Here is a 24,572-nt window from a genome sequence, read left to right as displayed (position 1 = left end):
TCAGTGTCCATTTCTGCTAAAATGCTCTCTTGATATAAACAAGGGGAAAGTTCACCGGCGTACCGTGGAATATTCATCACATTGCTGGCATTCTGCGAAGAATTGGGCTGGTCAGGTGGCTCTCAGGTCGCCCTTACCTATCCCAAGCCGGGAGCATCTGGATTTTGATTGGGTTCTTGCCAGAGCTCATTAGCATAGTGTACCTTGACCTGGATTAGGGAACGGCAGCTTCTGCATAGAAAATGACCAGAGCTCGCTGGGACCTTAACCCAACATGAGATTTCTATGACACCGTTTTGTCTGCATCTCCATGAGCAGTCAGAGGTAAGGAAGCCACCACAAACTTCCATTTGTAAGATAAATAAGTCATGGGGATGTAATGTACAGCAGAGGGAATGTAGTCAGCATTGTAATAACTGTGTACGGTGACAGGTGGGAACACGACTTACCGTGGTGATCATTCTGCAACGCATGCAAATAGCGAATCACTATGTCGTACATCCAAAACTTATAGCGTTAAGTCAATTGCACTTAAGTTAAAAAAAAGAAAAAGAAAAAGATAAGGAAGGCAGAAATCCTGAGGAGAGACAAACGTAAGGGCTGGGATAATGGTCACCTGCTATCACGTGAGACCCGGGGTCTCATCGGTTCTGGTTGGGTTTCTGCAGAAATGGCAAAACCTGAACACACTTTGGCCCAAGTTGCTTTAAAAAAAGGAAGTCATGACAAATGTAACTTTTTAACCCTGAAGGAAAACTGAATTTGCTTGTTTATGTTTGAAAGGCTGTCTTTTCTTGTTTCCTGTGTTTTGGTTTTAGCTTTCAGAGAAATATTAAGTTCATGTTCATTCATTTGGCAAAAATTTATAGCAGAAAAAAAAAATCTAAAAAGCAATGTAGTCTTTCTGCTGCAGGATTTTGGATCCTCCTTCCCTTAACTTAAAAACAAAAGGATTAGCTCTACATTGCGTAGGCTTAAAACAATGTCTTTGAGTTTTTTGAAATGCGAATCTTGTTATTCAAGGTTTTTGGGTTTTTTTGAAGATCCATCTGTTCCAGTTAGCTGTAACAAATTTTAGAACATCCAAGTTACTGTTGTTAATGTTGAGAGAGCTAGGTACATAAAACCATTGCTGTCACATTTATACTATTTGGGCCTAGTATATTTGTTGTTTAAACCTGAATTGAAGTCAATCTGTGACATCCTTCCTTCAGTAACTCAATGTTTATTTCCCAAACAGAATTTTATTTAAAACTCAGTGGGGATTTAATCTAGCACATCTGTATTTGAATCAAGGGGCAGGGGCTTCATGCGTTTTGAGTCGTGGACCAGTAGGTTGTAGGTGAGTGTGGGCAGGTAAATAGTGGGGGAAGAGTCTTCTATTAGCTTGTTCTTTAGCGGCCAAGAACTTCATTTGTATGTCCAGGTCAACAGTCTCCTATACCCTTACGCTTTCCCTCAGTCTGTCTCGGTGACCGGCGAGGATTCGGGTTACATAAGTTTATATAACCAAGGAACAGAGCTCATGGGACTACTTCCTAAGGTTGAGCCTGTTAAACTGACTTGTGGTTTGAGTTGCCTATTAAGTAGTTCTGTGTTACATCACCACACCCCTGGTTTTGCCTGGAGCACCAGCAAATGGAAATGCCACACCTATAAGCATGTTTCACTTCATCTTGTGCTGACAAGCTAATTTCATCTCAGAATGATTGGTGTTTTATTTTTCCCTTCAGAGTTGAACACTGTAAATTTCTTTTCTTTTTTCTTTTCTTTTTCAGTAAATCCCCTTTAACCAGTTAGAACTAGAAACTAGTATTTCTTGTGGAGGAAGAAACACAGTTGGCACAAACGTTTTTGAATGGCCGTCGTTTATATAATATCAGTTAATCCAAGTAAAGTGAGACAGAATTTTCTCGTGGAGGGGCAGGGGAGCGTGGAATTGCAAGAGGTAAAGTCAGACGGTCTTGAAGGGTGCTTCGAATTAAACAAAGTTGAGAAACACTATTTCAGAGCAGGAGCTCTCAAACCATTTCCCCCCCAGGGGACATGTAGCAATGTTTGGAGATGTTTTTGGTTGTCAGCAAGATTGGTTGCTACTGACATCTAATACCCGACACCCTACAGTGACAAGGGAACCCCTCCCCCAACAAAGAGGTCTCAGCCCCGAAATGTCCATGTTGTCAAAGTTTTAGAGGCATCTGATACGAGAATATCACTCGATAGTATTTGAGGATATAAAATGCATACTGGATTATCCATCTCTATGGAAATTTAGATTTAAAAAAGACCTCTAGACACGTCTGGTTGTGATGGTCCCCTCTGGTAACAGAACTGATCGTTGGCTAATTTATGAAGGTGTATCCGTGGAAACAACTCCAAACCAGCTCTCCCTCCAGCCCCAGCCCAAGTATGTGGAGGAAAATCTCCCAACCATCGGCTAAGGGTGACAACGGTCCTTACTACGGGGCCAGCAGTGAGGCAGGAAGCCCAAACCCGAGAGGGGACGTGGTGATCTCTGTTCTTCTGATTGCCCGGGGTCAAGCTTTATTGCAGCCAGGTTGCTAATGGCTTCTACATTTGGTGTTTGTGTGTTGGTGTTTGCAAAAATACCAATGAAACAGACTTTTCTGGCAGATGAGCACTGAATGATCAGTATTGCTGTCATTTCTTTCTTTCTTTCTTTTTTTAGTGTCAAAAAACAGTCTCCTGGTCTAAACTGCTTGGGTGGACTGATCTGACCGTGTTAAGAGCCTTTGAGAGCAAACTTCTCAAGCACGTCTACGGGCAGTGGGATCATCAGAAACTTGTGAGCGACCTGACTTTATCATGGAACCTGGGAACCTTGGTGCTGAGGACAAAGAGACATTAAGCTGGGATATTAATGATATGAAGCTGCCACAGGTATGTGCTTGCCTTTAAGACTCTGCCTTCTGTGTTTGGCTGTGAAGCCTTGGCCATTAACTTGCTAAGATCTGGAAAGAAACTGGTTAGGGTTCCAGCTGGGTAAACCCCTCTCCTCCAGAGTTTCAGCCGGACATCCAATGGCGGACTTTTTTTTTTTTTTTTTTTTGGCATTCTTTTTCATTGAAGTATGGTCAGTTTAGTCAGTTTCCAATGTTGTGTCAATTTCTGGTGCACAGCATCATGTTTCAGTCATACATGTTCATAACACATATCCGTTTTCATATTCTTTTTCATTATAGGTTACTACTAGATATTGAATATAGTTCCCGGTGCTCTACAGTAGAAACTTGTTAATCTATTTTTATATACAGTAGTTAGTATCTGCAAGACTTTCAAAAGGAGATGCTAAGACCTCTGATTTGAACAGGCCCTTACTTACCAGCCTTCCCTGATGACAGACAAGCAAAGAAAATGTGACTTCCCTTCTCTTTCAATGTTGGCTTGGTTCAGATGGCACTCCCCTGGCCAGCTAGCAGAACAAAATCCATGATAATGTATTTGCCCATAGATCAACTATTCTTTTTTTTTAATTAAAAAAAAAACTTTTTTGATGGAGGTACTGGGGATGGAACCCAGGACCACATGCATGCTAAGCATTCACTCTACCACTGAGCTCCCACCCATTCACCCCAATCAACTCTTTGCAATGCATCAGCTCCCGTGCAACCTCATCTGCTCTGGTAATAGGTTTAAACAAAATCTGTCACTGCAATGCCCCAGTGATAGCGCTTTTTAGAACTTCTGTAACTAATGCACAGTCCACGTGCGCCGGGCTGCTCTCCAGCTATAGAGTGACTTCCACAGCTTGTTCTCTTTGCCTCCATCTTTGGCAATTGACTTGAGAACTCTTAATTTGGTGGAAAACTGTTGTTGTTTAAAGCTGACTTCCTTGACCTCCCTTGTTGGCCTTTGAAGGATGTTCTCACTGGAAGTTGTTGGGGAAGGTAATGAGGGAGGCTGGGACTGGAGACCACCAGGACCAAGTAATGGGGGCTTGACCTCAAGCTATCCCGCCTGATTCTGCAGGAAAAGACATCTGGGTTACCCCCAGCAGGAAGGAGGGAATGGGGCTTCCATCGTCTGTATTTATAACCATTCCAGATTCCCCTCTAAAGAAGGCTTCCAGACCATTCCAAATTTCACTCTAGTGAAGTTTTCCTTTTGTTTCTCCCTAAGTCCCCTCTCCCATTCCCTCTTGGTGGGTCTGAGAAGACCCAGAGCACAGGGCACGCCCATTCATTTAAGGAGGATGAAATAAACCACAGCGAAGTCAGGCAAATCTCTGTTTTAAGGATCTGTCTTTGTAGTTGTTGGCAGTCGGTTTACAATTGTGGTAACAGTTTTAGGGGGGAAACTTTAAGGGGAATTTTAACTACTCCTGGATCAGGAAACCGGATTCCTCACTCATGATTGCAGCTCATGAATAGAGAGTCTGGGTGTCCTCAAAATCAAGAGTTGAAGTAAGCAGGTCCTTAGATGATTTTTCAAAGTCACATCCTAGAGCAGAAGGTGTTTCCTCCCAAAAAAGTGACATTCATTCAAAGGAAAAAAAAAAAGAAAAAAATGTAACTTGTCCACCTCTCGCCTCCCTTCTCTCCCCTTCTTGCTTTTCATCATCCCGCCCACTCCCCACCCCAAGGACTGACCCCTGGCTGGGACAAGGCAGCAGAACGGCCCCTCTCAGATGAGGTCGGCAACACTGAGGGGCATCTCCTCAATGGCGGTGTTGTAGAGGGTTTTGATGTTAAAGCAGGAGTTTTAATGGGATCTAAGAACCCTTGAAATGGCGGGCCACCCTGTCCTACCCAACACATATTTTTTTCTGGGACAGAGGCGTCATATCATTCATCAGATCAGTAGACAAAAGAAAGGAAGAACCACCTCCCTGGAGGGGATCTCAGGGCTCATAAAAGTTCATATTCCAACTGAATTTTCCAAAAAAAGCATTCTCTGCTCCCCCAAGACATTAAACTGAGACGTTTACGACAAGAACCCATTGAGTTTTGGAAATGTACCATTTTTAGTTCATAGAAAAAGTCTGATGGCTGGTGGAAAGAGGTACATGCCCTTCAGTCTGTCAAATATGCCAGGGAAATGGTTAAAAGTGCACAATGCTCCTTCACATTTTCTCAGCAGAGACAACACCATCCGCATCTGGGTTTATGCCAGCTTTGGAATCATAGCAAGATCCAGTTGAGGTGAAAAAGAAAAAGTCTTGAAAGGATTTCCAAGCACAGTAGATTTTTTATATTTTGAGAGAATATCTGAAGGCAGAGTGGTGGACCCTGAGAAGCACAGGGCTGGGAGACCAAAGCCCTGGCTGTGAATTCCAGTTCTGCCCGCCTTCTTCTTCTTTTTTTCCCCCTCTTTTTCCCTTAATGGAGATACTGGGGATTGGATCCAGGACCTTGGGCGCATCAAGCACGCACTCTACCCCTGAGCTGTACCAACCCCCAGTTCTGTCTCTTTTCATTTGCAGAGCTTCATGGAGTGGGCTACAATTTCTGAAGCTCCCTTTCCTCTCTGAAAAAGATGTGATTGTACTGAATGGTCTCTTACAGACTCTTTTAGTTCTAACAGTCTAGGATTCAGTGACCTGAGATTCGGAGAGTGTGTGGCCTGCATCCTAGAACGGGGTGGGGGGGGGGGGCACCAACCACAAGGCTCGGCAACTGTTAAACAATAAGTGATAAATTCAGAGTTCATGAACACATGGCTCCTTGCTCTATCGCCTGTGTGACTCTAAACAAATCTATTTTCTCAAGTCTTCATTATCGCCTCTGTAAAATGAACACAGTAGCTCCTTATATACCCTGCATAAATCTCTAAGCTGCTTAGAACAAATGTGTTCCCAGAATGTGCTCTGTAGTGTGTAAGGTACAAGGAATTTTAATGGGTGCTGTGAAGAGAGAAAAAGCGAAGTACTAAGTTCAACCAAGTTAAACAGATTTCTTTAGTGCAGATGTGGCGCCTTCCTTACTGAACTGGTGGCTCTCCCAAGAGGCTGTGTTCAGTGTCACCCTAACTTATTTTTGGCCACGGAGTCCTTTTTTCATGGAGTCCCTCAGGTGATGCGTGTTCCTCAGACCACCTGTCTGGGCATTAAAAAAATGTGTTTTAAAGGATTACATTTATAATAACGAGCAGTGGCTTGTCATGATTATACACTCCCCTCTTTTCATTCTCTGCTCCACCCATACGAAGAATTTATAGTTTATTTCTTGTACTTTTATATTCTTGCAAGGGTTTCTGCAAGTCTCTGCCGCTTGTAGACAAATTCCTTTCCTGGTAATCCGCTCACCTGCTTCAAGTCTTGAGATGGTCACCTGAGTGCTCACTGCATCTTCCGGTTGTAGAAACACCATAACTCTTTATAGTCCCAGACAGATCAAGATCTAGGGGTTAGAAGGAGGGAGACAGCTCTGTCACAGAGCACATGCTTAGCATGCACTAGGTCCTGGGTTCAATCCCCAGTACCTCCATTAAAAAAAAAAAAAAGATCCAGGGGTTAATTTTTGGCAACAATGAACCATGACATCTTCCTCCAGACATCAGAGATTAATGGGGTTGTTTTTTTTTTCACACTGGGAGATTTTTATGAATTTAAATTGACATTGTTAATTCTTTCTGTCAAGTCCTTAGTAAATATACCCTTATTTGATACAAACCTACAGATTCTTCTCAATACCACAGGGTCATGAGGGCTTGTAGTTACCAGTCTTTTGCAATGATTAAAACAATATTCAAATAACTCGCAAGTTACTTCACTGAAATACTTAAAAGAATATTCTGGGGAGCGTTTGAAAGATCCGTTTATAAATAGTGATTGATACATTTAGTTAGGGATTTGATGTTGAAGATAAACACTTCTTATATAAAACATTGTTTTAATACATCGCTCTACTAATGAAACTAGTTATTAGATATAACACATTTCTAACACTAAAGAATACACTTTTATCTTCATATTTATTTCATTCATAAGACTCTTACCAATGACGAATGGTGACTGGGATGTACCAGACACTGTTGCAGGCTCAGGCATGCAGGGGAGGTCTTGAGCTGGGTTAACTTTCAAGGAAGCGCTTATGATCTTCTGGTCCAGTGGAACCAGATCGGAAAGAATCAATGCCGTGGAGAAAAATGCTAGAGGTGCTGAAAGAAGGTGTAGGTAATTCAACATGACCTGGGGCCCTGGGGAGGCAGGCAGAGTTTCTGGCAAAGGGCATTCCCTGGAGAAGCTCATTGTGGAAGGTGAGAGGATTAGGGCAGGTGAAGCTAAGACAAGACAATCAAGGCAGAGCAGGGACCCAAAGTCTGAAGGCTACTCAAAGGCGACCCATAGGGGAGCTTGTGCACAGGCATTCAGCGAGGAGATCCGGGAGGCTACCGGCCTGAAAGGGGGTTAGGACGCAGGCTAGCCTTAGAGGAACCGCTTATTTTAAAGGCAGTGGGAAGGCATTAAGCTTATTGGGCCGGAAAGCGTTATGATCAGATCAAGGGTGTGGAAAATCTCTTGTCCTCACCACATCATCCCTCCCTGGATTTGCTTCACGGTGCTACTTCCTTCTTTCTAGCTGCAGCTATGTCTTCATATACCTTCGTTTCCCTTGTTTCTGTTTAACTTGTGGTTATTTTGATACCATTTCTCCTTTATCCAGTGACCGGGGAGCCAGCTCAAAACTTCAGACAACTAACTTATTCAAAAACATCATGGATAAAAGTCTTTTTGTTCCTGTGTTGTTGTTGTTGTTTGAGGGGAGGTAACTAGGTTATTTATTTATTAACTTATTATTATTTTATTTGAAGGAGGTACTGGGGATTGAACCCAGGATGTAGTGTATGCTAAGCACACACTCTACCACTGAGCTATGCCCTCCCCCAATAAAATTCTCTTTATTCCAGACCAATGTAATAGACCAATTTTGCTTTCCCGTCTTATTCCCTTAAATTTGCATTTTAAAAGTCCAGATATAATTGCCCTACGGTTTTGCTTGGTCCCAGCAGCAAAGGTCTGGGGTTGGGTTAGTTTTACCTTCGTTAAAAATGTTCATTACATGGTTCTTTACACAGTCTCATTCATACTGATTGTAACCTTTGGGAGCCTTGAATCCCTAATAAATTTCTTTTCTTTTCTTTTTTCTTTTTTTTTCTGATTGAAAATCGGGAAGAAAACCAATTCCTTTCTCTCCTAAATAGTACCCTCTTAGCAGGGAGATGAGAACACACACTCAGTTCCCCAAACCTGCCAGTTTCTCTGAGCAGAAGCACAAGGTGTTCCAATAGCACCACAGCAGACAAACACCCCGAATCATTTTATTTCCAGTCATGAGGCTGGGGAGCAACACACAGGCTAAACATAAATACAGGTCCTCTTAAAGCCTCACAAAGAGGCCACATCTCTGATGAGTTAATTCCTGGACCATGATTTTAACCAGCACAATTTCCTTCACCTCAAACTTATGAGCAGAGGCGAATCTTTTAGCTGGTTCTGTGAATCTGTGCGGATAAATGTCATCAGAATGAGCTGGTTGTAATCAGAAGTGTCTTGGAGCGAGGGAGCTAACAGGTAAACCAGATTGCGGATTTCTGGTCAATGATTATCTGACTGCGTGATCAGGTCACACTGCCGTTGGTCTGACAGGGACACCGATGACTCTGCCCTCTTGGCCCAGCATTCTCCTTGATCTCAAGGTCATTTGAACCCCTTGGGACAGCTCCACCTGTGTGGGCCCTGTGGCCATCGGGTCTCCCTCTATCAGAGCCAGTATTTTCTGCTACCCTGTGCTTCCGGGGGGATGGGGATGGGAGCATCACTGCATCTGGGGTAGCGGAGACTCTCCCGAGTGCCTGCCAGGAGGTCCCTTCCTTAGCTGGGTGGAGCTGGAAAGTAAAGGGAGAAGAGAAAAGAGAGGGAGGTGACAGAGTTTGAAAGCTGGGGCACTAGTGTTGTCTGAGCAAATAAGGAAATTTGTGTCTTGAATCTTGACCCATTTAACAAAGGTATAGGGGAGGGTATAGCTCAGTGGTAGAGCGCATGCTTAGCATACACAAGGTCCTGGGTTCAGTCCCCAGTACCTCCATCAAAAAAATAAATATAAATAAACCTAATTACCTCCCCCCTTCAAAAAGGTAAGAAATTGCAAGATTAGTCAAAGGAGTAATTCTTATTAAGTTAACTAAAAAGCATTTTGTCAAACTGAATTTCTCCCTTTGACAGCACTTGGAGTTGAGTTTCCAGTTGGCTCAGGGAGATAAGTTACTGAAAAGCTGAAGACAAATCGAAATGCTGCTTCAATTTTTTTCCTGTGTTCCATTGTTACAACTAATTTTTCGTCTCTCTCTGATTTACTTAAACATGTATCTGTTTGCTAGCCCTGTTTTATTTGGAAACGTTTATTTCTAAGGAATGAACACGTTATTTTTATTAAAGAAAACCTAGTATATAGTTGCTTTACATTAGAGTGGACTATTTCCAAGTGAAAATCGCTTTTAATATGATAACGTGATAATGTAAATGTTTGATACTTTATTTCAGAATTTTGCTTTTAATTCATTAGTTTTATGTAATAGTGTATATTTAATTCTTAAGATATCCTATTAAAACTTCAAGTAGTTAAGTAAATTAGAATCAGGGGAGGATGAAGGGTACTCTGCACAGGCTCAAAGACTTTGACTTAGAAGATTAACTCTCTTAGGAAAAAAAATTACATACAGAATCACAGAAATATTAATTAACCCTCTACCCCCCTCCCAGTGCTGTTACCCATAAGATTATAAAGTATAAATTCGTTACATTTACATGTTGGAAACCTCCGGAATAGTCCCTTTAAATGATAAACTTCTTAACCAAGAGGAAAAACAAAGAGTTACTCATGAAAAGTTAGAAATTAAAATAAACAGAAGATCTGAAAAGAAAAAAATATTTTGTGGGGATTCGCTAAACAAGATTAAGAAATGATTGCTCATCCTTTTAAAATTTTATTCCCTGATGCCTTAAATTTAGGAGACTGTCAGAGTTCATTGTCATTCATTTGACACCTGGATTCCTTTACATTACCGGAATCTGGGTTTCCTTAATTTCAATGTCAAAAAAAGTGTCAAAAATCCCACTAAATGTCCAGGTCAAAAGACTGGTCATAAATAAACAGCCAAGAGACTATTTCAACATGAATATGTTTACTCCTAGTAATTTTCTCGAGGTTATACCTTGTCCAAATTATTACTGCATTATTAATGGAGCTGGAGGATGCCAGTGGAGGGGCTGTTGGGAAAAAAGGACATTTTGTGAGCCCTAAAGCAAAGCTCAACAATATTAAAATAATCGAAAACACAGAATGCATTCTCCAGCTACAGTGGATTCACCCTAGAAATTAATAGCAAAAGGCAACAGGAAAATCTGTAAATACAGGGGAACTAAACAATGTATTTCTCAAGAGTCTATCAAAAGAAGACGTCTCAAAGGGCGATCAAAATATACATTAAACTGGGAGAAAAAGCCAACAGCAAAGACAGTGGAGATGGTTTCTTGCTCCACACCTACCGAGTCCTTGCTCTCCACCTGGAGCATTGCAGGTGCTCTGACAAGCACCCCCCTTCGCCCTGGTTTGTGGGTTTTATGCCACTGACCAGCTTGAAGGGGGCACTCACCGTTTAAACATGAAAATCTCAGCTTTTCTTCAAGTCCACCCAGCCCTTGTTTCTGCTGCCTTGACAACCGTGCTTTGTATTTGAAGAATTCAAATCCACCAGTAGATTCCTGCAGTCCAAATTGTTAAAGGTCCACATTTTCATGTTTGAACCTACATTCTGATTTCAGAAGATAAAATATTATGCTGTGGTGGAAGAGAAGAGGGCCATCATTGTTTAGAGCTTTAGGTCAGAAGGAAGAAAGGAGAAGGTGGGTGGAGAAGGCAGGAGACAGGGCTGCCCGAGGGCCTGCCTAAGGTCTTCTCCTCACCCTGGGCATGAAGTCTTGTCCTGCTCAGAATTACCAGGGAGCTGGGGAAGAGAGGCAGCGCATCCTGGCTTGGCCTCTTTCCTAGAAACCCCGACTGTAGCTGCCTGGCGGACCAGAGGGGGGTCCTCCAGACGCCACCCCGCTTCCTCCCTTCTCTCTGGAACAAAGTTCCCTCCCCACTCCACAGGGAGGGCAGCACAGGAGGGGCCAGCCTAGTCACTGCTCCGAGAAAGGAGGTCGTGAACAAGAATTGTACTAATCAAGCTTTTGTTTTCTTGGACTCCTGTCTTGCATTTGGCTCAACAAGGTTTAAAGCAGTGGCCTCTCTGGGGGTCACCTCTCTCCTGAAAGCTGGTGGCTGTCACAGCCACACTGGCTGGCCCCAGATCTGGTTGAGTAACAGCTAACACTGATGTGGAACTCGCCATATGCCAGGTAGTATTTTATTGGTTTCTCTTTTCCAGTATAGGTTATTACAAGCTATTAAATACAGTTCCCTGTGCTATACAGTAGGACTTTATTGTTTATCTAATTTATACATAGTAAGTTGTATCTGTTCATCCCAAACTCCCAATTTATCCCTCTCCTACATTCCCCTTTTGGTAACCATAAGTTTTCTATGTCTGTGAGTCTCTTTCTGTTTTGTAAATAAGTTCATTTGTATCATTTTTTAGATTCCACATGTAAATGATATTATATGGTGTTTTTCTTTCTTTTTCTGACTTACTTCACTTAGTAGGGTCATTTCCAGGTCCATCCATGTTGCTGCAAATGGGATTATTTCATTCTTTTTCATGGCTGAGTAGTATTCCCTTGTGTAAATATACCACATCTTCTTTGTCCAGTCATCTGTTGATGGATGTTTAGGTTGCTCCCATGTATTGGCTGTTGTAAATAGCAGACACTGTTTTGAATGCTTTGTGTATGTTAACTCGTTCAGTCTTCACAACGTCCCTCCCGTGGCCGCCCTCCCACAGAGCAGGAAGTGGAGACACTCAGGGGAAGGAACTACTTAAAGGCCCACACCCAGGCCATGAGCCTCCACAGGCTGTGATCTCAGCCAGGAGATGGCAAGCTCTCTATAAATGGCCAGATATTAAATATTTTAGGCTCTGTGGGCCATACAGTCTGGGCTGCAGCAAATGGACTCTGCTACGGTGTGTAAACATAGCCACAGACAACACTTAGATGAGTGAACGTGGCTGTGTTCCAATAAAACTTTATTTACAAAAAACAGGCAGTGGGCTGGATTTGGCCCATGGCCCTACTGTGCAGACCCCAGCTCTTCACTATTAAAACCTCCAGTTTCTATTTCCTCAGACCCACCTCAGTTCCCATGAAATTCCATTCAAATGACAACTTTCATTAGCTATATAAAACAAACAGTTTACAGCACATCTGCTCCTCACAGTACTTTTGTGAGGCATGTTTTATCCATGTCCCCATTTGGGGGGGGGTAATTAGGTTCATTTACTTATTTATTTTAAAGGAGGTACTGGGGATTGAACCCAGGTCCTCACACATGCTAAGCACATGCTCTACCACTGAGCTATACCCTCCCTCGCCCCATGTCCCCATTTTAGAGATGAGCAAAAGGAGGCTTCAGAGACAGTCACCAGCCCTGAGTCTCATGCTACACAGTTCTTTGGCATGTTCTGAACCTGAACTCTAAGTAGACCTGGACTTCCCTGTGATGCCCTTCCATCCCGATGATGTTTGTTTTTTCTCCTTCTCAAATGTCTTTCTTTTCTCATATTTTATTGCTGTGTTTTTTTTGTTGTTGTTGTTGGGGAAGCAAAGAAGTACCCGAACACTCCTCCCAGAGCTTCTAGAATCTTCTATCCTGACCTTCTAGAATCTTCTTGATGAAAAAATGCTCTTAAGGCAGGTCTCTGGAAGCTGTAGGGATGGGCATAGCCCACGGTGGTCTCTTGAGACCACTGAATTCTCACTGTAAGAATCTGTCCAATGTGGCATCTGTGTGAGCCGCAACATCAGTGACTCATGTTTATTCCATGTTAGGTGCTGTGCTAAGTATTTTTTAACTATTATATTTAATTCTCAGAACCACTCTTGAGGTAGGCGGGACTAGTTATCCCTGTTACACAGATAAAGCAGCAGAGGCACAGACAGCCAGGTAACTCATGCTGTAAGGATGGAGGTCCTGTGTGTCTGTCCACCTAAAGGAGAGTCTTGTTTAGTTCGCTGTTGATGTGCAGGGAATAGCGCCCGTCCTGGGCAAGAACCTAGACATTTCCAGTCAACATAAACTTTTCCTGACTCCTCTGCCCTGTCTGAACGTGGAGTAGAGCAAAGGGAAGAGAATCTCCACAGGGCAGGAGGCGGCTCTCCCGCCTCCCACCGCCTATGCCAGGTGACCTTCCATTAACCTTCCGCTTTCCCAACGAGGTAACCACCACACAGGGAGAGACAGTATCTCATTGCCCTGCCCGTTGTGTAAGAGCACAATAATGTTACTTCACCCTCCAACATTCTTAGTGAGAACCGGCCCTCCCTCTTATCACCAAAGGCTGGAGAAATCTTAGTCGGGGAGCATTCAGAGGGGCTGCATCACAGCTCGTGCTGGTCCAGGGAGCAGATGTTGGGTGGACGCAGCCGTTCCGTGGCCGCGCTGCGCTGCGCGCGCTCAGCTCCCGCCGCAGAATGAAATCCATCTTGGTCTTTGCCAAAGGTCCCTGGAGCGCGGAAACCAGCTTCACATCTACGCACAGCTGAGGCCATGATACTCTCCTTTGTGTTTCTACCAGAATGTGAAAAAGACGGACTGGTTCCAGGAGTGGCCGGACGCCTACGAGAAGCACATCTACAGCTCGGAGGACAGGAGCGCGCAGCGGCACCTGAGCAGCTGGGCCATGCGCAACACCAACAACCACAACTCGCGCATCCTCAAGAAGTCCTGCCTCGGCGTGGTGGTGTGCAGCCGCGACTGCTCGGCCGCCGAGGGCCGCAAGGTCTACCTGAGGCCTGCCATCTGCGACAAAGCCCGGCAGAAGCAGCAGAGTGAGTGCGGCTCCCGGCCCGAAGTCCCTGCGCATCCCAAGGGCCCAGCCTTCGCCTTGGAGGGTGGTGGAGGCTCTCACGTGGAGAGCCGACCAGCCCCCTCGTCCCAAAGATCTGCCCCAACGATCTGCCACGCCCAGGCTCCCTTGGGTTAAGGCACCTGACTCGGGGCTTCTGCTAAAAGCAAGATGCCTCACTTAAGGGACTAACACGAATTCACCAGCACACCCTGCCAAAGTCTAAAAGAAAGTTGTCTCTCACCCTTCCTACCTGGCATCTTGGGGACTGGGGTCCCTCAAATGATCTCAGTGAGTGCTTTGATCTGGAGTGGGAGCCGGGACTGAATCTGAGATTAGACTCAATTCTACGCCATTTAGTTTCCAGCCATAATCAGAGGCTGAGATGATTGTTCATTTTTTGTTATCATATTCATCGGATTGTGAAATAGATGCATTCAGCATTCCCTGTGTCTTGCCCCCTTGAGACTTCAAGTTACTTCATGTTCTTGCCTTGTAATTTGTTTTCAAAACCTGCACCCGGGGCGGAATCTGGTATCAGTCATTTACACTTTAGTGAAAATTTAGTAGCTGTTTTCTCTCTGGCATGTGGTTTTGCTCCTTGACCCTTCATTCTAGTTGTGAAGTGCAAGAATTTTTTCCTCTTCTCTACAAAGAATTTCAACTATCAGTGAATAAGGAGGGGAGGATTTTTTTTTTTTTTTTTTTTTTTTTGCTCAGAATAGCTCTCCTCTGACCTGTAAAATATCCCACTCTCTAGATGACTGCTTACTCTAACATGTGTGGGAGTGACCTGGTCTCCTAGGCTCAGGGGTCATGCCCAGTGGATGAAGGCCCATAAACCTTTGGCCAGGGGGATCCTCCTCTGTCATCCTAGAGTCAACTGTGAGGCCAGCAGGGCTGCACAGACTCCAAGGGGCCACCGGCCTGGCTCAGCCAGGCATGATCACCGTCCTCTGCTCTCTTGTAGGGAAGCGCTGTCCAAACTGCGACGGTCCCCTGAAGCTCATTCCCTGCCGGGGCCATGGGGGCTTTCCCGTCACCAACTTCTGGAGGCACGATGGACGCTTCATCTTTTTCCAGGTTGGATTCAAGTTAGCGATTCCATTTCCCTTTCATTCAGGAGCTGTTCACAGAGCACAAGGAGGGCGTCTCCCACTGGAGATGCGCAGGTGGAGGGGAGCCTGCATCCTCCCCGAGGCCCCTCTGGGCAAGCAAACGTCTGTCCCCCACACCTCGAGAGAGGAGCTGGGGCTGGAGCTGCCCCTGCCTCAGGCTCCCAGAGGAGGCAGTGGTCAGTAATCTGATGGCTCAGGCCAGCGTGGTGCTGAGGGGTGCAGCGGCCTTCCACAGACCTGGCTCTGACATTTCACCAGCCCTGTAAACATGGACACATTACCTGAGTCCCCTAAGCCCAGGTTTTCTGTAAAATGCGGTGTTAAGAAGCCCTCATGGGGGAGGTGATATCAACAGTGGCCTCCGGCAGGCCTGGGCCTGCGTCCTTGCTAAGCCTGCCCCCTGGAAAGAAAGTGCTCTAGTGGGTAGGGTTTGTCATTATCTGGGATGTAACTCTTCCCACAGTGGCTGATTTCAAGATGTGTTTAACAACCAGCTCACAACATTCCTGAATGGCCAGCCATTGGCTCTCAGCCTGGCCAGCCCTGGAGCACTTTGAATCCCGGCTTCCCCGCTTACTTGGGGAGGTTACCCCGGTGGCATAATCCTTCCACTCCTCCATCTCCCACTCCATAAACTGGGGATGGTGATGACGGTGGGGGCCTCACAGCGTCATGCTGAAGAGTCACTGAGAGCGTGTGTCGTCAGCACTACTCGCCATCACTGTGATGTGACTTTGCCGGGTTGGGGAGAGGCACCACGCCCAGGAGCATCCTAAGAAAAGATGGGCAAGCAGGTGGGCAGGAAAGCGCACGGGAGGATTTTTAAAAGGTTTCTCCAGTCTTGTCACAATAGTCAGCTGCCACAATACCCAGTCCGATGGCAGAGCGCGGGGGAAAATTCTACATACCATGAAAAGGACGTCTGGTTATTTATTTCACTGCTTCATCTCCTTTAAGTCAAAGGGAGAGCATGATCATCCGAAGCCAGAGACCAAACTGGAAGCCGAGGCCAGAAGAGCAGTGAAGAAAACGCCCGCAGCATCTTCCTCCGTCTGCTCCAAGCTGAAGCAGAGCCCGCAGATAAAGGTAACCTTTCCCCACATGCCTTCAAAACCTACGGTGACTTGCCACCCCTGTGGTGGCGGCCGTAGATCTCCCTGTCCCTTACCTGCGAGTGCAAACCAGACATCATATACCTTCAGGCTCACCTATGAGCAAGCATCTGCCAAGACCCCTGACTCTACCATTTTTGTAGCATGCCCTCGACTGTAAAGTCCATACAGTTTCAGAATCATCTTCTCTGCTGCAGTTAATAAAAAGAGACTGGAATTAGTACTTGACCTGTATTTGGCACTCTCTACTTCTGACAGAACCAGAACAAAATGAAATGATCTCCACAAAATATTAGCCTCATACTTTTCCATGCTTCCCTAGAAGAGATGATTTCCTTAGCCCGCTCCACCACGATGAAATAACCAGGGAGTTTTGGAAAGCAGTGGACCCCGTGGGTGTGGGGACACAGACTCCTCCCTGCGGTCACACTGTGATGTGACGTGTGTGGCTTTATGGGCGTCATACAGTAGGTCTGTGGGTTTGTCTGCTTAATAGTGGTGGTAATTTTTCTACTGTTCCATGCACCACATTTCTTTTCAGGAATACAGGAATGGAGCCGGTCCATCCCTGGAGTCTCTAAATGCATGTTAAGAAAAAATATATATATAATCTGAGTATGTTATAGGGAGATATGGGTCCCTGAATCCCAGTGACTGGTCCCTCACCCCGTCTCCTGGGAGCCCTGGGAGAAGGTGAGGGCATCTTCTGCTCACCCTACCTGGTCACAGTCTCTCCATCCACATCTTCTTCATAGTCCCTCGTCTTCCAGAAACAAGAAGATAACCCCATTCTCAACAGATAACTTTTCCTGTGATTAACTGGAGGGCAACCTCCTTCCTCCATTTATAAAAGTAAATTTACCACCTCGTATTCCAGAGGTCCTCTTTATGATTCAATAGAATGAGTTCAATGTCTCTTGAGGAGGAAAAAAAAAAAAAAGATAGGCCCTGGTTTCATGGAATCCACGCTAAAAAAAATAGAAAAATCAAGGAGGGACATGATGAGAGAGAGAGAGGCCCCCTGAGAGTTTCACTGAATATAATATAAATTTTTGGTGGTTTGGTTTTTCTTAAATCGCCCCTTACGAATGTCTCACAGAGGCAATTAGGACACCTGATTTGCGTTTGAGGTGACACGTTATAAACACACGCATGTCTGAGTAAAGGGGGATGCGGCCCTTGCTGGTTAGTAAGATCTCAGATGGAAATGGCAGCAGCCTTGGCCTCTCCCAGGTCTGGGGTGCCGGTGGAGAGGGCTGGGTGCCCTGGTGCTCCAAGCATGCGAGGAATGAGGAACGTGCGCCGAGCGCCTGTGGGACGGGGTCAGCCGTGGGGGCCTGGGGGGCCTGTGGCAGTTTAACTTATTAACGTGAGCTTTTCTCTCTCCTTCCCAGCCTCTTCCAGGTGAAACGCCAAGCTGGGAAAGTTTAACTTGGTCCTTGCAGGAAGGCGTCCAGTTGCCTGACAGTTACAGCGCACATTTATTAGGTCATGCTCCCCAGCAGAAGGCGCCCAACGACGGCGCATCCTTCTCCAGGAGTTACGGTTTGGGGGGAGTCGCTGACCCAGCAGACCCCACTTCCACCGTGGACCCCCTTCAGCTCCACGAGAAATGCAGTTTGTCCGACAGTCGGGTCTCCAGCAGCGAAGACCTGCTTCAGCCCTCCGTCTCTGGGGTCTTTGGTTACAGTGATCTGCAAACGTGGAACAAGAATATGGCCTTGGGGAGGAATCCTCTGAATGACAGTGGTGGTCCCAATTACTTTTTTCCTCTGACCAGCTGGCCTTATGACTGCCCCTCTTCCCAGAACACTTCAGAACCCTTTTTCCAGCAGATCCCATTGGAACCACCAGCAGCCAAAATGAGCTGCCACTCACTCTGGCCAAATCAAGAGGGTGATCTTTATGAAGAGAAGGTGCGTGTGGATTTTAACAACTACTGCTCTCCCCCGACGTGCTATTCACCTCAGGAAGACCCCTTTCTCCTCCCCTACACCTCTCAGCCTCATCAATATTCTCTGCCCAGCAAGAGCAACAAATGGGATTTTGACGAAGAGATGAGGTACCTGGGTTTGGATCATTGCAACAATGAAATGCTTCTAAACCTCTGTCCTTTAAGATGATCCAAGTCTGAATGCTTGTGCACTGCTGGGGGAGATGTAATTTGGTACAGCCACTGTGGAAAACAGAATGGAGATTTCTCAAGAAATTAAAAGTAGTGCCATCAGATCCCGCAGTCCCATGTCTAGGTATACATCTGAAGGAATGGGAGTGCTACCCCAAAGACAGATCTCGCATGTTCATTGCAGCATTATTTTCAGAAGCCAAGGCATGGAAACAACCTAAGTGTCCATTGACAAATGAATGGGATGAAGAAAATACGGTTCAATGGAACACTATTGAGCCATAAAAAAGAAAAAAAATCATGTCATTTGCAACAACATGGATGGACCTTGAGGGTATTATGCTCAGTGAAATAAATCAGAGAGAGAAAGACAATTACTGTATGACCTCACTTACACGCGGAATATTAAAAAAAATTCACAGAAATAGAGATCAGATTTGTGGTTGCCAGAGGCAGAAGGTGATGGGTGGGAGAACTGAGTAAAAGTCATCAAAAGGTAGAAACTTCCAGTTTTAAGGTAAATAAGTTCTGCAGGTATGATGCACAGCATAGCAACTACAGCTCATACTGTGGGTATCTCTGAAAGCTGCGAAGAGAATAGATCTTAAAGGTGCGCATCACAAGGGAAAAAGTTGTAACTGTGCAGTGGTGGACATTCACTAAACTTACTGTGATAAACGTTTTGCAGTGTATACATCAATCCAGTCATTATGTTGTACCCCTTAAACCTATACAATGTTGTATATCAATTATAGCTTAATAAAAATATATCTCAATAAAATGGGGGAGAAAAATGACTGAAATCTTTTATAGCCACGTGGGAAAAAAAAAGCTGTTTCGGGAAATGGCTGAAGGCATTTCTTTAGGAAATAGTTTTCACAATGTGACCACAGGTAAATCAGAATTATGACAAGCAGGAGGCAAGACGTCTTTCTTTACAGCAGTGATCTGCTGGCCTATCTTCCTCCACTGTAGTACTATAGGAGTATTAGAGTAGTCCTCAGGATTACCGGGTTATTGGGGTACTGGGGTACTCCCCCGGAGTACTGGAGTACTGCTCAGTGAGGATTGGAAACTTGTCCAGTCTGTGGCAGGCAATGTCCCCTGCTCTTTTTCTTCCCCCACAATATCTGGGGCTCTCGGCACCTCAGCTGCATTGTCTGTTGCTTTTCCAATATCTTTTGAATCACATCAAACAAAGCAGATGTGTGAAAAGCCCAGCTACCTAGGATCTCATCTACACCTTCTGGGAAACAGAATGAAGGACCAGGGAGAGTGAGGGAGCTTCAGAGGAGCTGAAAGATGAAGATTCTACCAGTGAAGTGGTTGGTACTTGGTCTAGTATGAAACACGTGGGATTGGTTTATAAAAGATGTCGATTTCTAAGACTTGTCAAGACAAGGGATCTAAGCCAACGCCGTTTCCTAAAGACAAAGAGCAGTGAAATCAAACAGCTGCATGAAGAGACATTCCAGTGGTACCAAGTGACCTCTCCTTTCTTTCTGCCTCTTCCTCACTGTCTTCCCTTTCCACGAGGGCTCAGATTTTGTCCCACTTATCTTTATTTTCCCAGGACCTAACTCCATACCAGGTTCAAAACACGTGCTTGAGAAATGTTTGCTTAGGAAAGTCCTTGTGTAACTAACATGGCCATGGTTGGGCAGCTGTATTTGATTGCCAGTTGCTCGTTTTTGCTGAAATACTCTATAATAAAGGAGCGCCTAGACATAAAATCTGCAAAGAACCATGCAATAAGCAATTGTGTTCAAAATAAGCGATCTCTTCTATTTGAATGGAAACAAATGCACATGATACAAAATTTGACTCCTAGTCTCCATCTATTTCCCAAAGATTAGAGGTGCTCTGCATACAGTAATCCTTCCTTCTCTGTGTGGAGGGGTACAATCCAAGACACCCAGTGGGTGCCTGAGACCACGGAACTGAACCCTAAATATTTGACGTTTTTCCCTACACATCCATACCTGTGGTGAAGTTTAACTTATAAATTAGGTTCAGTAAGAGAATATCCGAATTGCCAGTGTCACTATTCTTGCACTTTGGGGCTATTATTAATTAAGTAGGGTTCCTTGAACACAAGGACTGTGATTCTCCGGCAGTCGATCTGATAACTGAGATGGCCAGTAAGTGGACGAACAGGCGGGTAGCCTGTACAGTGTGGATACACCACACAGAGGGGAGAGAGGAGTGACTCACCTCCTGGGTGGGAAGGAGCCAGACGGAGTGAGATTTCATCACACTTCTCAGAATGGTGTGCGATTTAAAGCTTATGAATTGTTTATTTCTGGAATTTCTTTTTTGTTTGTTTGTTTTTAAAAGTATTTTTCTTCTATTATTATTTACCTTTTGTTTTTAAAATTAATTTTGGGGGGAGGGGGCAGGAGGTAATTAGGTTTGTTTATTTATTTATTTAATGGCAGTACTGGGGATTGAACTCAGGACCTTGTGCATGATAGGCACGTGCTCTACCACTGAGCTATACCCTCCCCCGTTTCTGGAATTTTCCATTTAATATTTTGGACTGCAGTTGACCATGGGTAGTTGAAACTACCAAAAGCAAAGTCATGGACAAGGACGGACTGATGTATGTATGTGTGTGTGTGTGTGTGTGTGTGTGTGTGTGTAGTGTCATACTAGATTCATTTCTAACATAACTTTTGTCATTTTAGGACACAATTTGGACATCAGATCCTTAAAAGGATAAAAGACCACAGCTGCTTCATTTTTAATGATCCCTAATACATTAAATGACTGTAATTCATTTAAACAGTCCCCTAGTCATAAACATTTAGACTGGTTACTGAATGATTTTGTCTAAGGGTATAACATTTATATATTCAGCTTAGCAGAGTTATAAAGTGAATGCCTGTATAAAGCAACATCCAGGCCAAGAACTAGAACTTACCAGCGCTTCAGGGGTCCCCTGACTGTGGACCCCAGTCCCACGCACTCCCGATCACAAGCCCCTTCCCCCATCCCAATGGTGACTGACTGCTAGGCTGGCTCTTTATATTTTTACCACTTTTGCACATATTACAATAGCTCGATTTTGCCTTTTTGCGGGGAGCCTAACAAGTCGAATCATATGATATGCTGTTAAGCAAGTATTGACATGGAATGTACACACAGGACAGAGCACAGTCACAGCCTAAGGCCGTCAGTTGTCACAAGAACACACACTCTGGCCACCACCAAGTGCATATCCTCTCATATCTGCTTTTTCTTCTCAACACTGTGTCCATGAGAGCCATCGTATCATTGTGTGTAGCTGTACTTTGTTCTTTTCATTGCTGCGTCAGATTTATTTTTTCCCCCTAAAATGCCTTTCCTTCGTGCTCTAAGACAGGTGTCTCTGCTTGCTAAAAATTTGGCTCAAAATTCTGGGGAAGCAGCATCTCATGAGATTCACCTCCACTCGGAGAGCTCCATGATTCTGCATCTCCTTATCTCACGTGGTCCTTGAGTATAAACAACCAATCAGAGACCTACAGCTTTTGGATCTGAGGGTTTGGACAGAGTTTAAAGGTCACTTGTGCAAATATCTAAACAGACATGAATCTCCTTTACAGCTTCCCGAATAAAAGCTTATCCAGCCTCTGTCTGTTTCTCTGCAGAGAAGAGAAATTCTTTCCTTCAGAGCATAATCAGCACAGTAATTTCATCAGGTGCTTTGAATTCAGTCATTTCAAGGATGCTTTACTGTCCCCGCAGGACAAGGACTAGGTCTTCAGTTGAACATTTTTTAAAAGCTTACTATATACACCCAGGTAGCGTGACATCCAAGTCTGTGCAACTCACAAAGCCAAATGAGGGGCCCTGAAAATGCTGGTCCTTACTATTAAGACGCAGTGGTCAGAATAACCTCACATTTGCAGCGACCATGATACGTGGAATTTCAAACTTATGTGATTGATGGAGTGCCAATTCATGTGTCAGAATCCAAAGTACTTTTTAGATCATGGATTGTCTGGCAGCCACAGCAATCGCAAAGAAAGAACTTTAAATTAGGCTCTATTGAATATTCAAAAGACCAAAAAAGGAAAAAGGACAGGTGTGGAATAAGCTGTGAGATGAGGTAAATATTTTCTCCCATTCAGTAGGTTGTCTTTTCGGTTCCTTTGCTGTGCAAAAGCTTTCAAGTTTAATTAGGTCCCATTTGTGTATGTTTGCTTTTATTTCTTTTATTTAAGAGATAGATCCAAACAAATATTGCTGCAATTTACATCAAGGAGTGTCTGACTGTGTTTTCCTCTAGGAGGAAATCTGGTCTTACATTTAGATTTGTAATCCATTTTGAGTTTGTTTTTGTATATGGTGTTAGAGAATGTTCTAATGTCTTTCTTTTACATGTAGCTGTCCAGTTTTCCCAGCACCACTTATCAAAGAGACTGTCTTTTCTCCATCGTATATTCATACTTCTTTTGCTGTAGATTAATTGACCATGTAAGTGTGGGTTCATTTCTGGGCTCTGCATTCTGTTCCACTGCTCTACATGTCTGATTTGTGCCAGTGCCATACTGTTTTGATGACTGTAGCTTTGTAGTACAGTCTGAAGTCAGGGAGTGTGATTCCTCCAGGTCTGTTCTTCTTTCTCAAGATTGTCTTGGCTATTCTGGGCCTTTTGTGTTTCCATGTAAATTTTAAAATTAGTTGTTCTAGTTCTGTGAGAAATGCCATTGGTAATTTGACCGGGATTGCACTGAATCTGTGGGTTGCCTTGGGTAGCATGGGCATTTTAACAACATTGATTCTTCCAACCCAGCAACATGGTGTATGTTTCCATCTGTTTGTGTCATCTTCAATTTCTTTCATCAATGTCTTTTAGCTTTTGGAATACAGGTCTTTTGCCTCCTTAGGTAGGTTTATTCCTAGGTATTTTATTCTTTTTGATGTGATGGTAAATGGGATTGTTTCCTTAATTTCTCTTTCTGCTATTTTGTGGTTAGTGTATAGAAAGGCAACAGATTTCTGTGTATTAATTTTGTATCCTGCAACTTTACCAAATTCATTGATGAGCTCTAGTTGTTTTCTGGGGAAGCTGGGGGAGAACTAGTACTTCTTAGTATAAATCTTTTGCATGTACTATTACATATATATTTTATTCCATATACAAACATTATTTTGATGGAAAAAGTAAGGATAACAAATTCAATATAAAGCACTTACTGAACTTCCTTTAATGCAAGTTTGTCATAAGTGCTTTTTATTATTGGCTTCTACTGTTTGTCATATATGATTTTTTTAAATATTTTATTTATTTTTATTTGTTTATTATCACATTATTTTTTGATGGGGGAGGGGTACTTAGGTTTATTTATTTTTAGCAGAGGTCCTGGGGATTGAACCCAGGACCTTGTGCATGCTAAGCATGTGCTCTACCACTGAGCTCTACCCTCCGATCATATGTGATTAACAACATTAGTGTTTATCACATGAGTCACAGCAGCTGTACCTCTCCTCTGTGTTTTTCTGCTCCTGACATAATTGCTGGTCCTGAAGGCTCTAAGTGGCCCTCTGTTTGGAGGAGTGCTTTATTCTTAGGTAAGATTTAATCAGAAATGGGTAAGTGGGGAGGAGTGAGCTTGGAGAGGCAGGTGAGAAGAGACCCCTGGCCAGGTCAGTGGAGGAAGCCGGGGACTGAGGGCAGTCAGTTTAGGTGTTGCTGGCACCTAAGTGGCCTTGACTCCAGATGGAGCCTTAACAACCATTGCTTCCTTTTGTCTACCAGCCCTACCGGTAGGGGTCAAACTGGCCCTGGACATCAGGGCTTGACTCGAAGGTAGAGATGGCTGCCTTGGTGGCCAACAGAGTCCTTCCAGGCTCAGGGCATAAGTGAGAGATGGAGACCATCGAAGAGTAGGATGAGGGAAGGAAGGGATAAATAATTGCACATTGTGATTTTTTTTTTAAAAAAAGGATGGAATGGGTTTTAAAATCAGAATCAACTCCCAAGTTTTCATTCTGACGTTCAAAATAGAAAAAAGAATTGTCTACTTTGTAACCAGAATCCCTCCCTTAAAATTAGAGCATTGTCCTCCGAGAAGAGGAGGACTCTGTCCCAGGGAGATTTCAGTGGTTGATTTTCTCATCCTGCAGAGAGCAGGGGGCCACCTCCCGAGTCGTTCCTCCTTGACTAGGAGAGAATGCCAACAGGTTTCTTTTCCTACCCACCTTAGCCCTGCCAAGAAAAAATAACTTTGGAAATCTCAGCATCCTCTGTTAAGCCTTGAGGTTTTT

General features: G+C 44.2%; 1 protein-coding gene and 1 non-coding gene across 2 annotated transcripts; one reads left to right on the top strand and one right to left on the bottom strand.

The window, feature by feature from the left end:
• Positions 1-252: 252 nt before the first annotated feature.
• Positions 253-19,098, top strand: GCM1 (glial cells missing transcription factor 1). The gene is made up of 6 exons (XM_010992376.3): positions 253-324; positions 2,690-2,901; positions 13,693-13,945; positions 14,933-15,045; positions 16,038-16,166; positions 17,587-19,098. The coding sequence occupies exons 2-6, from the start codon at positions 2,827-2,829 to the stop codon at positions 18,313-18,315; spliced, it is 1,299 nt and encodes a 432-aa protein (XP_010990678.1). The 5' UTR covers positions 253-324; positions 2,690-2,826; the 3' UTR covers positions 18,316-19,098.
• A 1,651-nt stretch (positions 19,099-20,749) lies between these two features.
• Positions 20,750-20,822, bottom strand: TRNAD-AUC (transfer RNA aspartic acid (anticodon AUC)). The gene has a single exon. It is a non-coding gene; the product is annotated as a tRNA-Asp (tRNA).
• Positions 20,823-24,572: the final 3,750 nt, after the last annotated feature.

This window comes from Camelus dromedarius, chromosome 19, assembly GCF_036321535.1.
Source record: "Camelus dromedarius isolate mCamDro1 chromosome 19, mCamDro1.pat, whole genome shotgun sequence".
Taxonomy (NCBI): Eukaryota; Metazoa; Chordata; class Mammalia; order Artiodactyla; family Camelidae; genus Camelus; species Camelus dromedarius.
This window is presented reverse-complemented; position numbering and strand designations above follow the sequence as displayed.